The sequence below is a fragment of the Morone saxatilis genome, unplaced genomic scaffold (genome assembly GCF_004916995.1).
Source record: "Morone saxatilis isolate NCDOM2014 unplaced genomic scaffold, NCSU_SB_2.0 Contig23, whole genome shotgun sequence".
NCBI classification, from domain to species: domain Eukaryota; kingdom Metazoa; phylum Chordata; class Actinopteri; family Moronidae; genus Morone; species Morone saxatilis.
The window spans coordinates 8,248,944-8,271,744 of NW_023339796.1; the positions used below are offsets into that span (position 1 = coordinate 8,248,944).

General features: G+C 40.9%; 2 protein-coding genes across 2 annotated transcripts in view; both read left to right on the forward strand.

Moving 5' to 3' along the window:
- The first annotated feature begins 1,860 nt into the window (after window positions 1-1,860).
- LOC118334954 (oxygen-regulated protein 1) lies at window positions 1,861-11,067 on the forward strand. Its single transcript, XM_035671061.1, has 6 exons — window positions 1,861-2,520; window positions 4,415-4,574; window positions 4,970-8,169; window positions 8,266-8,418; window positions 8,467-8,817; window positions 9,058-11,067. The coding sequence occupies exons 1-6, from the start codon at window positions 1,861-1,863 to the stop codon at window positions 10,960-10,962; spliced, it is 6,429 nt and encodes a 2,142-aa protein (XP_035526954.1). The 3' UTR covers window positions 10,963-11,067.
- A 6,934-nt stretch (window positions 11,068-18,001) lies between these two features.
- The window catches only part of LOC118335160 (vimentin A2-like), an 8,033-nt gene continuing 3,233 nt past the window's right edge, over window positions 18,002-22,801 (forward strand). The window contains exons 1-4 of the mRNA XM_035671369.1: window positions 18,002-18,618; window positions 19,054-19,114; window positions 21,407-21,502; window positions 21,803-21,967. Of these exons, the coding sequence (XP_035527262.1) occupies window positions 18,092-18,618; window positions 19,054-19,114; window positions 21,407-21,502; window positions 21,803-21,967 (849 nt within the window). The 5' untranslated portion in view covers window positions 18,002-18,091. The remainder of the gene's footprint in view (window positions 18,619-19,053; window positions 19,115-21,406; window positions 21,503-21,802; window positions 21,968-22,801) is intronic.

Here is a 22,801-nt window from a genome sequence, read left to right on the forward strand (position 1 = left end):
AGTTGGTAATTGGCACTCTGTCTGCTAACTGCAGTATAGTGACACAGCTTTCACCCCCTGATGCAATTAGATCGTTAGCTACCCAACATAAATGAAGTCTGCTACATGTTACAAACCTTTGGATGTACTGTGTTAGCCTTCCTAGTTTGGATACAACGCTGCAGTATTCTCCAAATCGTGGTCACAACTCTTATTAATTACATTCACCAGGATAGTAAACAAGTGCAAATACTAATATATTGTGTGATCTGAAATCTGATGGTGGATTTCCAATACCCGCTGTGAGGTAAAAAGTGCTCTCTTAAGACCTTATTCTGCCTCATGCTGTCAGCAAGTGCGCAAAATCTTTAACCTAATCCCTATTAGGCCAGGACTTCTCCAATCTGATTATGCAGGCTGCTTGCAAATTAGAAATAGTCCCAGCCACCTGCGGTATCTGTTTGGAGCTGTAACGATTTGCTAATATAATATGACCTGGAGGGTTCATATACCTTCATGAACTTTCACCACCTTCTTCATATTTACTTATTATGGGACTTTCTAAGGCTTTAACTCAGTTAATTTCTTATTGGTCTGTTAGTGCAAATGGCCAGTGAGATGTTTATGGCCTATGAGGCTGAGAAGACTTTGGGAACATTTCCTTTTTGCTTTTTTTTGCACAGATTTTCAGTCTGTGTCGGTACAGTTCCTCTTTGGTTCCTTCATTTGTTTGTTACCTTACCTTGATATGCTGATTAAGTGTGAGCAAAGATTAAGCAAATTGGCAGTGATGTTGCATGTCCCAAAATAGCCCTCAAACGCTGCTGAGAGGCTTTGACCAGCACTCGGGGAATAACGGATGCACCCTTTCTGTTGTTTTAGTCTTCATAATTAAGGTGAAATGTGAGTTATACGGTAAGTCTTCTTCATTACACTTTTGTTGACCAGATCAGTTATTTTAAGTATCTACAGGGTGTAATTTGTCTAATGAGTTGATGAGTTTCAGGTGTGTATGGATTTTGTCTGAATCTGTATCTACATCTCATTAGACTTGTGTTGTTTACAGTAACAGTGGTTATTATTTTAACAATAATGATGTAGAATTTTGAAACATTGTTCTTCACACTAACGCTTTACTGTAGACTATTATAAAACCTCTGTTACAACCTACACAACAGAGGCTCTGTGCTTTTCTACTGGGCTGTAATTAGGCCTACTGATATTATGTCACCTACACCCATATATCCTATTATTGCATTAATATCAATCTACAAAAGACACATTTATAAATATTACACGGAGAACTGTATGTATGCATAACAAGAACACTACTGTACATTTAACAATTTAATTCAGAATATACTGTTCAACATATACATTTAACACTGACCATATTACATAGTGTTTCCTCAGTTATATTGTAATGTTGTGCAGCTGCCTCGTGCATGTTTCTAGTCCACTTAATTCTCACAGTAAACAACACAGTAAATGTACCCAGTGTTGATTTGAGTGCTCATGTGGGTATGTTAAGATGATGATAGAAAAATCAGCCAGTTACAGTCAAATCCAACATTGACAATTTCTAACAACACACTACTTTTGGCAAAGCAAGAGAGTTTAGAGAAGGGAGGTAGTGGGACATGGATTGTACTGCAGGAAAAAAACACCTGTCATCATTGAAATTCATTGTAACTGACTGGATATTTAAGCTAACCACAGTCTCCCTATATGAGGAGGCAAACTACAAACTAAGAGGTGTATGTATAAGTGTTTGACAGTCAACTAAGACAACGTTTTAGTGGAACGTTTAAGGTGCAGCTTTCCATAATTTAAACAGCTTTCTCCCTCTCTCTGCCTTCTTTCCAGCCACCTCCACTCAATATGAGCAACACACCCATCCAGGAGCCACCTGCCCAGGAGCTGTCCTCTGGCAGCGGGCAGACATTACCCTCCCGACCCTTCCAGCCAATCCCTGATCCCTCAGCTTCTAAAAGAGTATGCTTCTACAAAAGCGGTGACTATAAATTCAGTGGGCACCGCATGGTCATCAATGCCCGCACCTTCAAGACATTTGATGCTCTACTGGATGCTCTGTCCAAGAAAGTGCCTCTGCCGTTTGGAGTGAGGACCATCACCACACCTCGCGGGACCCACCTGGTTAAGGCTTTAGATGACCTCCATGATGGGGGATCATATGTGTGTTCTGATCAGAAACGGGTGAAGCCGTTAAACCTGGATGAAGTGAACCGGCGGCAGGTACCGTGGAATACCACCAGGCCCTTCAGCGCAGGGAGACGAAAGCGGCTAGGACTCCAGTCTAGCAGAAGGAATGAAGTCACCAACAGGCCACCAAAGGTCACTGAGAGGGTGGCAGTACGGACACCAAAGAAACTTGTGGTCATCAAGAATAGGGATCCTACTGTTCAACATACAATTGTGTTGCAGAAAAGAACAGCGCCAACCTTTGATGCTTTACTGGATTACCTTTCCCAGATTCTGCAGTTCCCAGTGCTGAAACTCTTCTCTACAGATGGCAGAAGAGTAAGTATTAAACTGAAAATGGAGAATAATTGTGGATTAATGCTAATTTAAGGCACCTCCTGAAAATATTGTATGCAGCTTCTTTTGGGTTTTGCTTTAAGATCCAGTGTGCAACATTTAGAAAAATAAGAGTCCTGTTTTTTCTTTACCTTAGAATGAGCCTTTTTATCTACAGAGGGAGCAGGTTGTTTTCCACAGAGTCTGCCATGTTAAACCGCCATGTTTTTACAAATCAAACATTGGCTCTGGATAGGTTCGTTTGCTTTTTTGAAGAATTTCACAGCCACTGTAGCTTCTCCTACACACTTGGTTGCAATATACAATTTCACAGCTTGATGTCACTAAATCCTACACAGTGGTCCTTTAATCTGGTCTGTATAAAGTTTTTATGGGTAAATATGTTCTTAAAAGTAGTTATTACTACAGCTTATTGCTGAGAGAGAAAATCATTTCTGACATAAAATAGTAGGGTAAAGCCAGATGTCCAGTGAGCCATCACGCACAATAGCAGCACCCTGACTCTGTTTGACCTGAATGGAACAGAACCTTAATTAGTATCATTTGTAACACCTTGTTTTTATTTCATGTCAAAATGGCTGCTGTGAAAAAGGTCTAATCAATTTGATTTAATTCAATTTTATTTGTACAGCGCCAAAGCATAATAGTCAAATGTAGACTGTACTGTAATTACTTACAGAGACCCAACAATTCCCACTAACTTAACATAAAGACTGGAAACAAACCAGGGAGGACTCCAATAAGTCACTGTGCCCAGGAGAAATACTCCAGCATACAGTTTTAGAAGTACTGGTGGGTGGAAATTGTTACTCTCAGACAGGGCCAGGCTGTTTTCTATGTTTTTTACTGTCTTTATAGTAAGCTAAACTAACCAAATACTGCCTCCAGCTTTATGTCGAACAGATAAATAGAAGAGAGTGCTATCAAAACAAGATTGTTTTTGGTAAAAAAAAAAAAAAAACTCAAATATGATGTCTTGACACATATTTAGCTTTCAACAAGAGATAAATGATCAACCAGGACACAAGATCAGAACTAGGAAAATGTATTTTTCAATTAACTGTATCTTTACGTTTTAAACTTGGAAATGTTTTTGTGACTTTTCAGTTAACACCATGCTGCAAGCTCCATTAATATGAGCACTTTTAGAGGTTCTTATTTATGATGGCTTTAAAATGTGCTTTTCCCAAGGCTTCCACTTTTGTTTTCAAAGTCTATAAAAGCACCAAGCTTTATATAGAAACACTTCATGGAACGAACAATGAATGCTAATGTCTGACTGAGCTTTTACTGAAGTGTTTATTTATTCATGGCTTTGAACCAAAAAACACCAAAGTAAATAAAGAAATCATGTGTATAGCATCCACCAAGATTTATAGAGGACTATGATGATTTTGTTTTTAGATTCTTGGTTTGGGAGTTACTATATTAATGTACAAAAAACTGCACAACTAAAATAAATAACTGTTAATTTTCCTTAGTTTAATTTTCATTGTAACTTGAAACTTGACCCTGTAACGTTAGACATTTTAAGAATTCCAAGAAGGGCTCAGAGGAGCTATCAACATCTCTACCCCCTGGTGTGTTATTACCCTGTAATCCCGTTTCCCATGTGTCTTTTAAGAGCAACAGACTTCCTGTCACAGGTCATGACTCATTAAGGTTGAGAACCTTTAAATGCATCTTATTCTCTCTGAACTTCTTTATTATCTGTGACCTCTGGTCGGTTTTAGGACAATATGTGGCCCAAGAAATGTGTAGTGTAGATCAATTTTTGATACTGCAAATTGAACATCTCTTTTCAGTTTACATGTATCTAGGAATGCAGTACATAAAGTGAGTAGTGTAATGAAAGGTGTTTCTGCTCCTCCTTCAGGTTGATGGTCTTGCAGCACTCATCCTGTGCTCTGGAGTTGTTGTGGCTGCCGGCAACGAGTCATTCAGATTAGGCAACTATAGTTTTCACAGAAGCGGGCAGATGGCACAAGTAATGTACGTGGATACTGCGGAACCATCTATGTTGCAGCCCAGTGCTCGTAAGTATTAATCAGTACTACTGTAAATTGCTCTGTAAAGTATGGCATATGACTTAGTAGCATAGTCAATAATTGCAAATGCAAGGAACACAAACAAAGAAATAAAACTAAGACAGTTAAAGATTTTCACTGTGTAGAAGCAAATTTTGTCCGCAGACTTTTTATTTGCATTATCACATGTTGTCCTGTCTGGACAGTAACTTTCATCTTATTGAACTTATTATTATTTTAACAGCTGGTTATCGGTATTTCCTAAAATGTCAAACTATTCTTTTAAATATTCAATTTCAAACTAATATTAATACTCCATAATGATTTTATAATGTCCTTAAACATTGGTTTATTTTGTTCCCTTTGTCCTTCTCCCTCTCTTTCACAAACACCTCCAACCAAAGAGAACAAATCTTTTTCGAGTGGAAGAGGCTCAAGGAATTTTTCCTTGTCGTCAGAGAGATATATTGCCGACCAGATAAACAAGTCTCGAAATGGAAGCATGACCAGCCGACTGCATCACACCAACGAATCCTTTGAAACAGAGGTCAACCATCGTCACACACCCATGGAGACACATAGAGCTGGGAGGGTAGACAGCGAGCGTCATGCTTGCATTGTACCTCAGGATGATGACATTGAAAAATCTTTCCGTGTGAATCAAGATGGCAGCATGACCGTGGAGATGAAAGTTCATCTCACCATTAAAGAGGAGGAGATGCTCCACTGGACTACCACACTCAGCCGCTCCAGCCTTAGCAAGGGGACAGTTTGTGCCTCGATTTCTGAGTCAGGCAATAGCTCACCTGACTCAAACAATGCTGTTGCCAAAGACTCTTCTAGCATCAGTGAAGATGAAGCAAAAGAGGAGAACCATCCCGCTGGAGCTGGAGAGGGTGTCGGCTTTAACGACGAGCGAGTGTATGAGGGCTATAATTCCACGGCCTTGGGAAAAGCAAAAATAGGTTTCAAACGCACTCCTACGCCGGGTCCTCGGCATGTTAATAAGAAAGCGTCTGTTGAGAGTGTGAAGACGGTGACAGAGTCGGGGGTTCAAGAGAGCACCCTAGGACATTATTCCTACATGGAAAGGACGGCTGACGGTGAGACAAATGAGGGTTACTGCGTTGTCAGACACAGCAGCAGCAACAACAAGCCGATCCCAAAACCTCGGAAAACGGCATCTGCAGGTGCAAGTAAGAAAGGCTCCCACTCCTCCATGAGGTCATCAGGAGTGGCTGAGGTCCTCCAGATACAGAATAACGGGATGGAGGTTACAGAGACTGTGATGCATATTTATGAGAGTCAAGGCTGCTACGACAACTATTTTGCAAATGAGGATTATAGCGCAGATGGTGTACCTTTGCAAGGTTCTACTCCATTCCAAGAAAGCAGACCATCCAGTGTCTCAGAGCCACATTCATCCAGTTATGATTGCGATATAGATTTTTCTACTACCGACTCCCTACAAAGACAGAAAGAGGAGATGTTATCATTGTCATCAGAGCCTCTAGCTTCAACACAGGAGATTACGAACAATTTGTCTTCAGTGACTGAGAACAAAGCCATAACTCCAACAAACTCTCAAATACAGGGGACAGTAAAAAAAGGCAAAACTCCTAAAAGTGAGAAGAAGGAAAAGACAATCAACCCTGCTAGGAAACAGAAGAGTTCAACTTCAACAAGCAGCTCAGATAAAAAGCAAAAGGAACGCATAATAACCCCCTCAAAACATAGCAAACATTCATCTGCAGACAAGCTCAGCAGCAATGCTAGTGAGGGAAAAAAGAGTTTGAGTTCACCAGAAAGTGATAAAAGTGGTCAAAAGAGTAGAGGAGCAAAAAAGACTCAAATTAAGAAAGTGAGTAGTGATGAAAAGACACACAGGAAAGAGCAGGCCTTATTAGCTAACCCTGAAAAGTTGAAAAAGACCCCACCTCAGAGAAAAAACACAAATAAAGCAGCTGCTAAAGATAATGGCCATAATGTAAATACTCCAACTGGAAGGCCTCAAATGAAGAAGAACATGTTAGACATTTTACAACCCAAAGAAACACTCTTGCCAGGCAAAAAGACAATTCGCAAGCCAAAATCCATGATTGAAAACAAAATATCATCACCTATAAAGTCTGTAGAGTTGAATGAGAGTTTGTCTATGCCTTCTCTCAATCCTTCACCCTCTGAAATCCACCAATATGTTGAGAACTGGTTGGAGAAAGCCAGCCCAGACCCAGTGCCATACACTGAGGAGGCCATCGCAGATCAGCCAGAGCCTCAGCCAAAGGTTGTGTTTAAGATAGGTGGTGATTCTGAATCAGATGAAAAGAGTGAAAGCCAGTATAATCTAGATGAGTATTATCCATCGCCTGGTGATGTTCAAGAAATGAAGAAATCATCTTCTTGTCTTTCAGTACCTCTTTGTCATGCAGAGCCAGCTACAGGTCTGCTGCAAAATGAACAGAATGTGAGAGGTTTATGTGTTTCAATGCCGAGTGTCAGAGTCGATCCTGCACACCAGGAGAACAGACTGAGGGCACACAAATCTGCAGAGGCCATCTGTCCAGCTGACGATGAATCATCTACATCCAACGTTTTAAGTCCCAAAACAAAGATAAGACCTGTCCTGCGTCAACTTTGTTCATCGATTCAGTGCATCAGAAGGGCGTCTGACACCAACACAACATCCAATCTTGAGAAGTCCAACAGTCTTCCTGATTTCCAAACGCAAGTGGCTTCAGTGTTTGGCTCGTCATGTAAAGCATTCATGTCATTTTTATCAGTGATGACTCTGCGAGATAACCTAACAGGATCCCCATCAGGAGATGGCAACCAATCGGGAAGCCCTTCTGAGGCCATGCTAATGATGGAATCCCTGCAGAAAATTTCTGTCATCGATGACGAGGAAGAGCAGAGGTCAAGTTTGACTGATCTGCAAAGCAGAGCATCTTCTCAATTCAGAGAACGCTGGAAGGATTTCCAGATTCTGAGGGAAAGACTTGAGAGTGAACCTCTGTCTCCTAAAGTTTCAGAAACAGAGTTTGCCCTTGATGTTATCTCCGAAGGGGGTGATGTTTTTGAGGATCAGGTTATTGACGAGCTGATGGAGGAACTGAATATGCCACAAGACCTCAGAGAACAAATTTCTTCAACAATCCAACAAGCTAAAAGTTTCTACCCTGTAGAGGAGAGCACTTTTCTAGAAACAGAAAGAAACCAGTCGGACACAGAGGAAGATGTGGAAAAATTTGTTGAAGAATGTGATGATGAAACAAAACAATCAGACGAGCCTGATACTAGCTGCATAGCTGAGGACATTACTCAGACAACACAAGGTCATGATGATAGTGAACAAGCCAAGATGGCGTCTGAGTCAGAGCAAGAACCTGATAAAGTTGAGGAAACAGGCATTGATGCAAAAGAATCAGAAATATCACAGACAGAAATAGATGAGCCCTTAAAAGAACAAGAAAATGAAGAAGAGGAGCAAGTAGAGGAGGAAGGAGAGAGGGTGAATGACAGAGAGGATGGAGATCAAGAAGAGATAGATAATGATGATGGCAAAGCGACTGAAATGGGAGAAAGGGAAGGAGGGGAAGAAGAGGGAGTAGAGGAAGAAGAGGGAGTAGAGGAAGAAGAAAAAATGGATGACAAGGGAGAGGAGGAATGGGAAGCAGAAAACATAAATGAAGAGGGAGTAGAGGAAGAAGAGGGGGTAGTGACAGAAGAAAAAATGGATGACAAGGGACAGGAAGAATGGGACGCAGAAAACATAAGTGAAGAGGAAACTGTTGAAAAAGTAGAGAAAGAGGAAGTGATGACACTAGATGAGGAAGAAGAGGGGGAGGAGTTAGAAGCAGAAGAGCAAGAAGTGGTTGAGGAGACAGCTGAGGGATCAATGGAGGAAGAAGATCAAGAACCAAGAGAAAATGATAGTGTTGAAGAGACGGATGAGAGAGAAGGTGTCGATGAGACAGAGGAGGAAAAGAAAGGGGATGATGAGGTTGATGAAGAGGCAGATGAGGAAGAAAAGGGTGAGGAATGGGGAACTGAGGTGAAGAAAGGGGAAGAGACTGAAGAAGCAGATGAGGTTATTGAGACTGATGAAGGAGAGGAAGCAGATAATATCAACGAAGACGTGGGGGAGGAAGATAAGGATGATGCAGATGCTTTTACTGAGGATGCAGAAGAGGAAGCAGAGGAAGGCATTGAGGAAATGACAGAGGTTATTGAGGAAAAAGATGGGGAAGAGGAGGTCGAAAATATTGAAGAGATGGAGAAGGAGGAGGAGGAGGAGGAAGAGGAAGAAAAAGAAAACGATGTGGTCACTGATAAAGATATAGATGAGGAGGTTATTGAGGAAAAGGATGGGGAAGAGGGGGTTGAAAATATAGTTGAAGAGAAGGAAGATGAGGAGGAGGAAGAAGAAGAAGAAAAAGATGTGGTCACTGAGAAAGATGAGGAGGTTATTGAGGAGGAAAAGCTGGAAGGGCAGGAAAAAGAAACAGATGCAGTTACTGAGAAAGATGTAGAGGACGAGGTTACTGGGGAGGAGGAAGAGGAAATGGAGGTGGTTATTGAGGAGGATGATGTAGAAGATGTTGAAGAAAAAGATGAGGAAGAGGAAAAAAACGAGGTTAGTGAGGAGAACGATGAGGAGGGAGATGAGAGAGAACAAGAAGAGGAACAAGAGGAGGTGGAGGATCGTGAGGATGTTGAGGTTAAAAATATAGAAGAAAGGGGGATCACAGATGAGGAAGAGGAAGAAGAAGACGAAACTGACAAGAATGTAGAAGAGGAGGAGTGTGAGGAGGGTGAAGGAAGCGGGGAAGAGTTGGAGAAAACAGGAACTATTCTTGAGGAAGAATCAGTAGTAGAGAACGAGGCTGTAGAGGAGATGGAGCATGGAGAAAACACAACAGCAGAGAATACACTAGATGAAGATGAGGAAGGAAATGAGGATGAGGGAGAGGAAGACAATGAGCAGGAATCAAAGGATGAGGTAGAGGAAGAAAACGATGATGCAGACAGTATTGCCGATGATACGGATTGTAAAAAGCTACTAGAGGAGGCCTTGTATTTGCAGCAGGAGAGTAGCTGTGAAGAGGAAGCAAATATAGACACTAAGGTAGCAGAACATGACACTGAATCACCAACCAAATATTCCTCCGAGGGTCAATTTGAGGATGATAAAGGCAACGGAACAGACGCTGTTAACGAACTCGAAACAGACGAGGGAGGGGAGCATCACGAGGAGAGAGGCAGCGGTCTACCACATCCAGTGGAAATATCACAAGAACTACTTGACTTTGTTAACTCTGCCCTACAGTCCTCGTCACTCGTATTCACATATGACGCTCGGGGCAACATTAGGATAGAGCCAGAAAATGCTCGAGTTACGCAAACTAAACCAACTGTTATTCCAAAAAGTAAAGAGGATAGTTCGTACGGCTTAAAGCGACTCCCAAGCCCGAGCACCTCAGATTTGTCTGATTACAGGCCTGAAACATCCGAGAGTGGTGGATATAAAAGTCAGGAGTCTGTGGATATTGTCACAGAGAGCGGAGAAGAGGCTTCAGAGAGACATTTCCCAGTCTGCAGACATGAGACTGATTTCCCTAACCAGGCGTCCATTGCAAGTAGTTCAGAAGCCTTGCAAAATGCACAATTAAAGAGTGGAGGGAGTTTCTCTTCTACTGACTCAGGAGCTAAAGCCTCAAGGGAGGATCTGTCTTATTTCAGCGCTGCAAGCTCACAAAAGGCGGACGCCGAGCCAGCCACAGAGGCCACACAGTGCATTTCTTTCGCCTCAGACAAAGACTCAGCTGATGGGGTTTTGATCGACCAAGGTAGATGGCTGCTCAAGGAGAATCACCTCATCAGAAAATCTCCTCCAGTATCCCTGGGAATGTACGGTAATGTAGATAGCACATCTATAGATACGGGTCAGGAGAACAGCTGTGAGGATTCCCCACCTCATATTAAAACCCAGCATAACCTTCTTGCAGCCATATCCTCATCAGAGCTCGAGGAGATGGCGAAGCCTCCAACTCCGAAGTGCACCTACTACAACATGCCACATGGAAGCGATTCTGACCCCTTTATGGATGACTCGAGTTTCAAAAGTGGGAAAAAAGATTCAAGCAGTATCAAAGGGAGAGGTTTCAGGGTGTCACCTACGATTGATACTTCTAAAACATGGGCAAGTAAAAATGGAAGTCTGTCTTCATTTGCATCAGTTGAGTTTAAAATACAAGACAGAAAGGTGCATCCTGAAGGCGAGTCCTCAGCTGTGACACAGCCAAGGAGGACATCTAGTGGAGGAGGGGGTGTACTGCAATCACAAGACTCTCTGGACACACTACATGTGAGATGTGGTCAATACTGTCCCATACTATAAAACTATATGACATTATGTTTCACAGAAATATTCACACACACTGGCCGTGCATGTGTTATTAGTCTCGGCTATGATCATTTTATTGTAATGCAGCTAGAGATGTTTTTTCTTTGAACAAAAACTTTTCTTGCAGCCCCACCAGACCTACAGACATGTGTGGTGATTGAAGAGAGTTGTGCCTCTTATTTATGTTAAATATAGGTAAAAATGTCAGTCTACACACACTGACTTGAATGCTGTATTTTTGCGGTTACTCATGAGATACATCACAGATTTAAAGTAATTACAAAATCAAAAATATAAAAGAATAATATCAGCAAATAAGAACAACTTTTTTTTTTTACTGAATCAATGCATCTGACTGTATATCACTGTTCTAACTATAAATGCAAGTACCACAAGTCATCAGTTTCTTATTTGATATAATGCAACACATCAGAGAAATGACTGAAAGCAGATCTAATTGCTTGTTGTATTTTGTTTATTTTTGTAGTTTGTTTCTTTGGGTTCTTCCAGAATGTGCAATGCATATTCAGAGATAATTGCTTCCTAAGACAGCTGTGGATACTAATGTCCAGCTTGTTGTTCTGCAGCTCTTCTCTGGGTGTAAACAAAGGACTACTGTATGTCAACTGATAAAGTGAGAATGGATTTGTTCAGTGAAAACAAAATTGCATTATAAGGCAGCTTCTGACAAAATGTGGTTTTTGGCTGTATTCATAAAAAAAAATTCAATAAAACATGTTTCATTTTATAATTGTGTTTAAAATTGCCAGACTAAAACAGCAGTTAGTGTTTTTAAACCTACTAGGTTTTTCATACACTGTCTAACTATCTTTTGAAGAATCCTTGCTTTGCTGTGTGTCATCCCCTTTTCCTGTCAACCTTTGACTGTCCTAATGTCTAATAAGGCAGAAAGACACCCAAAAAATATTTCTAATACTCAAGGTCAAAAGAGATCAAAGAAAGGAAATATTGGACCTACAGTCACCATGTGTTCAGAAGCACAGCTTCATGATAATGTTGCTCAGTATCCCCTGGATGTCAAATAATCAATCAACTTGCTAATCAAAAGGTGATGATATGTAAGTGCTGTGTTCAACTTGTTTCCTCTGCCTGCAAGTGGCCACAATAATCAGTTATTTCAGGTTAAGTTTATTTCTAACCACCTGGTCATTCAACTGATGTGACATTTTCTATACTGGTGTCTTCTAAATTTAGACATATTCTTTTAACATAGAGTTAGTTGTTGAGATGAAATTCTCAAATGGTCTACTACTAACATTGTGATTTGTGTCATGAGTAAGTATGTGTGAGTTTCCTGAGTTTATTGCCTATGTGCATAAACCTGGGAGTGTAGGTCAGGAAGTATCTCTATACAATCAATATGCAATATACTTAATATTAATATTAAAATGTAAATCAGCGCTTTCTAAGTCTAAAAAAGTTATATTGCTAAAGGAACACATTGTTAATGGTTTTAAATTCAAAATCAGAAACAAAATAGAAACTATACATGTATTTCAATCACATTCATTTTAACACCACAGTTGCAAAAGAGGAGCTAATTTAATGGATTAATTCACTGCTGAAGTCAACCAGTCAAACCATCAGACATTAAATCAATAAGTCAGTCATAAAGTGTGTCAACTTAATAATAACATTGCAAAAAAAAATTTTTTTAAATCACAGGCTACAATTTTGTTTGCATACTACATTGTATTTTTTAAAAGCATATACAAAATATTCCAACAGTAATCTCCTGTCTAGAAATTACTTTTGGGTGTGAGACACAAACTGATGATTGCCTAGAAGCAACTCTGGACTGTGGTGACATTTGACTTTCATAAGGTTATTAACTAAGAGAAGCATGTGAATTCAGAATGAGCCTCAGGCTTACAATCTTTATATTTGGAACTAGAGTACAACAGAGCACCAAAGTCCCAACTCCAGCCCAGCCCGGACTCATCAAAAATCATGTTCAGGTGTCAAAAAAAGGTTATTTACTTCAATATTATTATGTAAGAATAGGTATTAGAAATGTATGTTTTTCTTCTCTCTTTACACTTAGGGTTTTGTCTCACTCTTATCCACTCATCCGGAGGCAGGTGAGTGTTCAGAGGAGAGAGTGTCATCTGCAGCTGTCAGTCAGTGATGCCCCCTGATGCAGTCAGGCATATGCAAGTGACACTTGTGATGTGATGGTCACTGACAGGCTGGCTGGAAATATGTGTGACCTGAGGATGTTATCCTTGAAAAAAAGTATGACCAAATGACAGCGGGTTGTTTGAGAATTTGATGCTGTATAGTTATAGTTATAGACGTTATGATGATTTTATGCTGATGACAGAGGCAAATGCTGGGAAGTTATTATTTTCCTGTGTCCCCTCCCTGTCCCTGACCCAATCACTCCCTGCAAACACACACACATGCACGGAGAGAGACAAAGAAAGAGGGAGACAAAGAGAGTGAGAGTGAAAGAGAGGTCTTTACAAAGTGACCATTCTGGATACTGTCCAAGGGTTTTGTCAGTCACTATGGAGATTCGGAAAAAAAGCCTCTGCAGTTTAATTCCTCTGTTGTTACTATGGTCGAAAGGTATCCAGTGGAAGCTACATTCCCCGAAATGAACGCCCTTCCTTACTGTGCTCATTGTGCTGACCACTGACACAAACATTGGAGCTTTAGTTCCAGTATGCATAAGGAAAATTACTTACTGAAAGTAGAGAAAATAAAATTCCTCATGATAGCAATTTAAGTAAAATACAACAAAATGAAAGCACTCCATTAAAAAAGAAAGTCTCTTCCAGTAAGTTAAAGTACTGTCAGCAAAACATTTTGGAGTTTTACTTTACTCCAAAATGGAGTACTTTGGGCCTCGAAAAGTTATTTAAATTAAAACATCTGAGATGTTTAAGCTAGTGTCTGTCATTCTGGAGAAAAATAATGGATTGTTGAGTCTCATTTGTCAACCCAAAGCATCAGTGTTTGATGACCTGGGAACGGGACTCAACAATCAACAATCTTTTTCCAGAATGACTGACCCCACCTTTAAGTGTAACTGCTAACAAATCATGTGAAATGTGACAACTAAACCAACTAGACACTCCTTTCCTTATAACAAGCCACAAAAGTTAAAAACAACTGGTTTAATAACATTATAATATGTTCTAAAAATGTAAATTTAATTAAAAGTATAATATTTCCATACATACTTATGGAGTGAATGTACTTATTTACTTCCACCACTGGTAATAACCTGACCAACACACACAGACTGGGGCCCCTGGCAGGATTTACAGCCTTTCTTTCTCACATTCAGATTTACTTCAGTCTGATCTCCATGCACTCAATGAGGTGCAACAAAGACATTGTGCTGCACCACTCCCTCCACTAAATCTGCCATGGTGTCACCCACAAAGAAGCCAACCAATTTAAGCCAACCAAAGCAAAATTTAAAAAAATTAAATGAAACAGCAAAACAAAAAACTAACTTTACCTAAGATAGAGACAAGTCGCTGCAAACGGCACACTACAAACACTAATTCCTGCAACTTTTTAAATACAGTACATCATAAACTTCCTTTGAAAGTTCATCGCTGTTAACAGGAAAGCCCCTGAGTCTGTCTCTGTCTTGGTTTTGGCTCAGGCAAACAATGTTGGGGACGATTGCTATGGCTACTGGGTGCGCGGGTCGGTGATTCACCATCATGGGGGATGAAACAAAGGATGCCTTTTTTGCTGTCCACCGCCTGCGGTTTTGAAACGATGACACCCAGAAACAAGATTTAACTTATCTGTTGCCCTGTCCCATTACAGGCTGACTGACTCTGATTCATGTTGCGTCTTATTTGATTCTTCTTCTAGCCCTGTTCTACAGCCATTTTAATGAGCTCCCCTGCAGTGTTGTTGCTTTGGAGAGAAACAGGAACCTCAGCAACAAAAATAAAAGGACCACGATAAATTCCAAACATTGCCAAGAATGGGAGCTATTTGGCCGAAACTGTGCCACTGGCAAACATCGGGCTACCAACAATAATTATGGCCTACTGTCTGCATTCTGTTGCTGCAGTTAGGTGACAGATCAGCAATACACAATCCCTGCTCTGTCTGTGACAATCCCGGCCTCCTCTGTCTGTCTCTGTGGCCAACCCTGGCAGAGCTGGCTCATAATGGGCCTGGGAGCAGGAATTTTTACAGCCCCCCCTGCCTCTAAGTGAGTGTTGATCATGTGAATTTCCATTGCCCGGTTTGGGGTTCCACTGTTTACTCATACAGGGGCCCCTGTGTGCGGCCCTCTAGCACCACTGGCATTGATGTTTTTGTACAAAAAAATACTTTTTGGATGAAATACTGTGCCTCCCTTTATCTGGCCACTATTTTCCGTTGTATAGTTTATTTAAATCTCATGTTAATAAAGAAATATAACCTCAAATCAACTTGTAAGAGATTTCCTTTTTTCTGTTTCAGGCATTATTTGTCCTTCAGTTTTTTCAAATCACACATTGTTTCAGGGGGCTTTGCAATCTGTACAATGTACAACGCTCACTGTCCTTATTAGACCCTTAATTTGGGCAAGGAAAAACTCCCCAATAGAACCCATTTAAAAGGGGAAATGAAAGAACCTCAGGAAGACCCACAGAGGAGGGATCCCTCTCCAAGGATTGACATACATGTAATAGGTGTTAAGAAAACCAAATTATACACAAATTTTGATGACAAATTTTCTGATACATGAAGAATGTACATCCAGGAGGACATTGAACAACTTCAGTAACCACTAGATTATTGTCGTACTGCTCCAAACTAAACTCTTTTACAGAGGATTTGTATCCAAAATAACTTCAAAGCTGTATAAGTGGTAGTGCCTTTACACTCCTGACACCTTGACTTTATTGGATTTAATAATTAATGTGATTGAGGAGAGAAAAAGAAAGGTCCAGTGATCTTACTTACTGGTACTTTACAAAATGTTGTCCTACAAGCAGTGGTTGAAAGTAACTAAGCACTTCAGTACAGTTTTAGTATGCAGTATTTCCATGTTATGCTGCTACTTCTATTCTATTTTAGCGAGATACATACTATACATTTATTTCACAGCTACAGTTACTGAAGTACTGATTACATGTTAATATATCAATAATAATCATCAAGTAATCTGATAGCACTAAGGAGGGATTATGCATTATTAGCACCTTAATTTAAATACATTAGGAAAATTGTTCTTACAATGCTTGCAATAAGTAGTATTTTATATGTAGTAAAGTGTTTTATTTTTAATACAGGACTGTATAGTATTTATTTATTATTTATTTAGTATGGTATTGCTAGCATTGGTATTTAAGTAAGTGATCTGACTTCTGCTTGGATAACAAAAAAAAACTACATGCACAGTATGTGGGCTACAAAAATATAATCTTTTATTGATCTTGTAAGAATATACAGTTTGACTTGAAAAATTGCATCCTTTTCCAGCTTATGATGCTTCACAAAGATCAGAGCAGTTCACTGAATAGAAATATGTATCCCTGCACAGTCATATCTCAGGGGCAACATGCCAGCTTTAAATCACTGCAGCCACCCTCCGCAAAAAATGTGTAAATACCTCTGAAAGAAATATTTGTGCATTCAGGCGGCTGAAAGTCGAAAAACATCACCAAACCAAATCAGATCTCCCTTTAGTGACGTCTTCTTCCATGTTTTCTAAAGAGCACAGTGCACCCAGTAGCACCAGTGCAGTGTGGTTGAGAGGTGTAGGGTGTCACTGGCTCAGCTCTGCTCCTCTACATCTCCCTTCACAATCACTGAATCTCAGCCAGTCAGCAGCACTGCAGCACCAACAGCTCTGCATGAGACACGAGGAAGAAAGACACACAGACAGACAGGGAGAGAGAAAAAAAGCTTCTTTGACATGTTTATGTTTTGCTGCGGGTCAATCTGACTAATACGAAACTGCAAACATGCACTCAAAGGCTGCAGCAATCCTGCCAATATTGGACTTTGATTTGTACCCCACCCCAACCTCTCTCCCTTTCTCTCTTTTTTGTCTCTCAGAGTGTGTGATCATCAAAGACATATGTGTGTAATAGATTAGTAGGCAGCCTGGATGTGCATGATGTTCTCTAAACCTGATTAACAATTGTGAAGCTGCTGACTTGCACATGTGAGACTTTATCTCTTTCTAGCTCAAGCATTCCACCTACAGCATAATAAACTGCATGCATAATGTGCTCCAATACGCACACATGCACACACACCATAGCTGATTTAAAAAATAAAAAAAACTATTATGGGTGGGTGACAGTATTTTGAAGAGTCTTATGACACAATGCTCCATAAAATTGCTTGGTACCCTTTGAAAATGACAAACTCATGCAGTGTAAAAATACATTGTGGAGTGTGTGTTTATGTGGAGCGAGAGGCATGAGAGGAAAGGAATTGATTAAATGGAAAAATCAATTATAAAGAGACAGTTCTCAGCACTGCATTATGTCAAATCTGGGTAGTCGGGATGATTTTTTGCCGTGTGAAAACCAGAGTATCACATTTAAACGGCACAGTTTCATCTACACAAACACACATCAAACCCTTCTCCCTAATATTCTGTGTCCTAATGAATACAGTTAGTTGTTGGAGCTCAGATCCTGCTTGATCAAGGTTTTCTATCTTGGCTATTTGTGGGCAGATCTGGAAAACATCCAAAAGAAATCCTCTGAACAACTATCAGGAGCCCAATCTGCATCTCCTGACACTCACGTGCTGTTGCACTTTTAAGGAAACCAATGTAATTACCCAAATGTGAATTCAGCTCGTGCACAGTGAGGTTTTAAGATCATTGATGTGACAGGTCAGGCCAGACCCCCACACATACGCTTCCTTTACTGTGCGCAATAACAGTTTAAACCCAGTTTGATCCAGGATCTGTCATGGACCTGAGAGAACAACCTCTGGGTGTTCCGCTTCTCTGATTGGACAGCCAACGTGCCACTTAAGTCACCGTTAGGTCATTTGCATAAGGAGGAGACTATAAATAAGTAATGTTTTAGGAAACGCCCTCCCAGGCGCACTCTGCTGATGCAGTCCGGACAAAAGCAGCACTGAACTATTGTCTGCAAAACGTACAAGCAAGATGTCTTACAGAACAGCTCCACATTCTTCTTACAAGAAGATGTTCGGCGGGGAGAGAGTCGCGGTCAGGACCAGCTACTCCAGCCGCCAGTTCTCCAGCCCGGTGCGCTCCTCCCGGGCATCCTACGGCGTCTCCTCCGGCCCCAACATGTACGCAGTGAAGACCCAAAGGCTCCGGAGCAGCTCGGCCATGCCCAGACTGGCCTCCGAGAACTTGGACTTCTCCCTGTCCGACGCCATAAACAGCGAGTTCATGACGAACCGCACCAACGAGAAAGCGCAGATGCAGTCCCTCAACGACCGCTTCGCCAGCTACATCGAGAAGGTTCGCTTCTTGGAGCAGCAGAACAAGATCCTGCTGGCGGAGCTGGAGCAGCTGCGGGGCAAAGGCACGTCCCGGGTCGGAGACCTGTACGAAGACGAGATGCGGGAGCTGAGGCGCCAGGTGGACCAGCTCACCAACGAGAAGGCCCGGGTGGAAGTTCACCGGGACAACCTGGCAGACGACATCGACAGGCTGAGACAGAAGTAGGAGGCGTGGCACCTCTCTGTCCTCTACAGTGTGACGATAAAAACAGCTCCATACAGCTTTTGTTATGTTGTGTACGCCTATAATATCCGATCGGTTATTATCAGCATGTGCATGGCCCCTTTAACAGTTACAGACTTGTCATATAGAGTTTAATGCGGGCGAGACTTCACTCAGTTTCTTGTCATTAATGTATGCCAGGCACTGCGCAAAAGCTGGACTTTAAGTGCCGCCTCAGCTGTGTGTCTGAGTCTAGTTTATCTTTCACTGATAATGTTTTCATGCGTGAACAAGAAGTGGAGGCAGGAAAAGGCTAAAAAAAGAGAGCTGGGGAGGCACAAAAAAGGGGGGAAAGGGGGGTTAATGCAGTTTTTAAGGTGGGAAAGTCCAAATTTGCTGCCAAAATAAAATGCCTGCTTTTTGTCTCTTTGCAGGTTGCAGGAGGAGATATCCCAGCGGGAAGATGCTGAGAGCAACATGCAGAGCTTCAGACAGGTACAGTATGATTCTTAACAAAATAAAGTGTGTTTTTTTTTGTTTTTTTTTACATTGTTGGCATCAGGTAAATATCTGCCTTTTCGCAAAGAGTGTGATAAGAGGGAATGACCTTAGTTTTCAACAGCAGAAGATGCTGATGTCCATGATCCCTCCACTGCCACACCTCTCCTTGCTATCCCTCGTTATATAAGGGTTTAAAACCTTAAACTGATGACACATGACGTCAGAGAGATTAGTTAAACCTTAATTGTCCCTTAGAGTCTCTCTTCTAACAGATATGAGGTGTGAATGTCCACTTTCTCTCTATCTAATTATTGCTCATGAGCCGCAGACACAGGAATGCTCGCTTCTGATGGCACAACAGCAGATTCTAGCCATGATCCGACATAGCTGCAGAGCAGAACCGACCCCGGGCCCGGTACAAAAGGCCAAGTTGTGGCTGTTAAGTTAAATCAGGCCTGCAATGGGAGGAGATCTTTTTAAGTCTGACTGGTCACACTGAATGAGCTGGACACAAACACAACAAGAGTGTGGGCCCAATGTGGTTATCAGAGCGAGAAGACAAGCCACCATGTGATCCGGCTGTCTCGTTCTGGGAGGGCATCAGCACAAAAAAATCTCACTCGTTATGGGCTTTGTCAGTGGTTGTTCCCTATCACTGGGTTTCATGGTGAATAATGAAGTGCTGATGAGTCATGCAAATAGTTTCAAATGGGTGTCACGGTACAAAAAAAGATCCCAAAGTGATTAGGTGCTTTTTAGGGCATGCAGGAAGTTATCAATACATTGCAAGATCATGACCTTGTCCATATGAATGACAGGAAGGAAGTCCCCGTGGCCTGCCATGGTGGCACTCTGACAACAATGCAGGGACTGCAACGTTCAGTCAGGCAGACAGTCACTCCTCCAGCCTCAGGCTTGTTTGGGAAACCCTGCTGAATAGCACACTTTGTTTGTGGCATTAGAGCAGGAGCAAAGCTGCTTCATTTGCTGATACCTCTATTACCAGCCTGCCAACGCCCTGACAAAGAACAGCGGTGTGGTGCCACAGTGAGTGTGTATGCAGGAGAGATGGAATGGAATTAAAGAGAATATAGTAAATATAGATATATAATAGATAGATAATATAGGTTTGGAATATATATATATATATATATATAAAATGTTTTACATTATAGGTTTTTTTTGTTCATACGAGAACAGCAGGCTTTATGATTTATTCAGTAAAGTTATGAAATGGTAAGATGCAGTTATACACAGTAACAGAGCTTCCAGTGGAATGACTGCATTTCTACCAAAAGAACCAGTTGAGATTTTCAAGTTAAGAATGCAGTTGAGTAATAACAAATGGGATTAAGGACTTCTTGAATAATGCTTTGTGGTTCTTGGGTGTTCTACAGTGCCTCCTTTATTAAATCAAATTCCTTAATATAGGGATAGAAACACTTCATTTTGATTTCCTTGTTTTATTGTACAGTAAGTAGCCTTGGTCTCAGCATGCTACCGATCTGCAGTGATGGGAGAAGTAGTCAGATCCTTCACTTATGCAAAAGTAGAAATACATTAGTCTAAAAATACTCCAATAAAAGTTAAAGAAAGTCAAGTAAAAATAATAACATTCACACATAAAGTATTAAAAATAAAAGTATTACTGATTATGCTGAAACACTAATTTCAGATTATTATTATTATTATTGTTATTATTAATAATGATATATTGTCATTTATTAGTATTTAATGTTGTAATTTGCCAATATGTACCGAATCTAGGTACTTTATGCACTACTGGGTAGTTTAATTGTAAAGCACTGCATCATATTTTATGAGCTTATGATTTGTTTTGCATGTATGATCTTAAACTGAAAAGTAATTAGTAACTATAAATATCCAAGAAATGTAGTGAAGTAAAAAGTATAACATTTCTGAAAGGTATTGGAGTAGAAGTAGTGTAATTCTTGAGTAAATGTCAGTAAATAATCTGCCTGTGATGTATTCAAGGCCTGTAGCCAAAAAGGTGCCTCAGTGGATACAATGATGAAAATCACGAGAAAACACCTAATAGTTATCCATATTGACCCTTGTCACGTGCCTACAGTTGATTTTTATTGGATGCATGTGTTTGTGACCTTGCCGCACTACACAATAGGTTGTTTTGTGTACATGGGTGCTGTGTGATTGCAGCTGTACAGCGTTTGAAAGAGCATTTTCTCTCTATGTCAGCAAGCACATAAGGCATATTTCATGTCACCTTCACAAGTCACCTTATTAATAGTCAGTGTCACGACACAGGATGTGGACAACGCTGCCCTCGCCAGACTGGACCTGGAGCGGAAGGTAGAGTCACTCCAGGATGAAATCAACTTCCTCAAGAAGCTGCATGATGAGGTAAGCTTCCTCTTTTTGTTTCTAAAGCTGACTGTGCCATGGAAACACTGCACATGTACTGCCTAACAAGCTAAAGGCACCCTAATAAATACTGAGCCAAATAATTTGAGCTATTTGTTAATCTGCCCATGGTACCAAATAGGTAGGGTTCAATGCATCAGAGCAATTTTAATACAGCCAGGAAAGTCATGGAAAAGTATCCACATTAAAATGAATTGTGTATAAACACATGATATGTTATCTAAGTAGGAAAAAACAAAAGGCATGTGTACATGCCAGTTCTATTGATTTGTATTGCAGGAAATGCTGGAGCTGCAGAACCAGATGCAGCAGCAGCAGCATGTGCAGGTTGACATGGAGATGGCTAAACCTGACCTGACAGCTGCTCTAAGGGATGTCCGCCTGCAGTATGAGAACCTGGCCTCCAAAAACATCCATGAGTCTGAGGAATGGTACAAATCCAAGGTAAAGATTATCCGCAAAGTTGGAGAGTTTAACCAGTGAAAAAACAACATCACAAATGGACGACAGCTTAAATAGAATCCAACGTTCTTCACATTTAACCTCCATAGAGTGGCTATAATCAATATTGCTAATGTTAACAATGCGTTACATGACTACTTGTATGTGAAAGCAATTATTCCTAGTGATGAACATACAGGAAATTCACATCCAACTCTTCTGTTCCCTTTATCTCTAAGGAGCATTTTAGTGTCTTTCGTGTCTTTGTTTTGGTTTTCTGGCCGGCAACGTTACTGGGTCGGTGTTGTTTGTACGCCAAGCAGATAATGGCTGGCAAAGTTAGCAACTAACTAACTAGTAAACATTAAGGAGCATTTAGCAGCTAAAGAGAATTTCATCATCATCAGCCTACTATTAATCATAGTTTCGTTACTGCGTGTCTGGGCGCTGTCTGTCTGTCGTCTGTCTGCTCTCTCTCTCTCTCCTCCTCTCTCTCTCCTCTCCCCCACTGTCACGGCAGACAGACACCCTAGAGCCGAAGGCCGTCTAGTCCCTTTCTTTATACAGGCAGTTTCCTTGCCCCGTCGCAAAGTGCCTTCTCATGGTGTCCTGTTGGCTCTGTAAATGTTATACAGGAGTCATTCAGACCTGCTCTATCTTGAAAAGTGTCCCTGAGATCCATTCCTATGAATGGCCGCTATACAAAAAATGAATTGAATTGATCAAATGTAATCATCTTCATCTGGAGTTACTCATCTGCCAATCCTGGACGACTGTAAACGATCAACTATTCACCGTCACTTTGTGTTTTTTGTCTCCATGCACATCCAGGATATC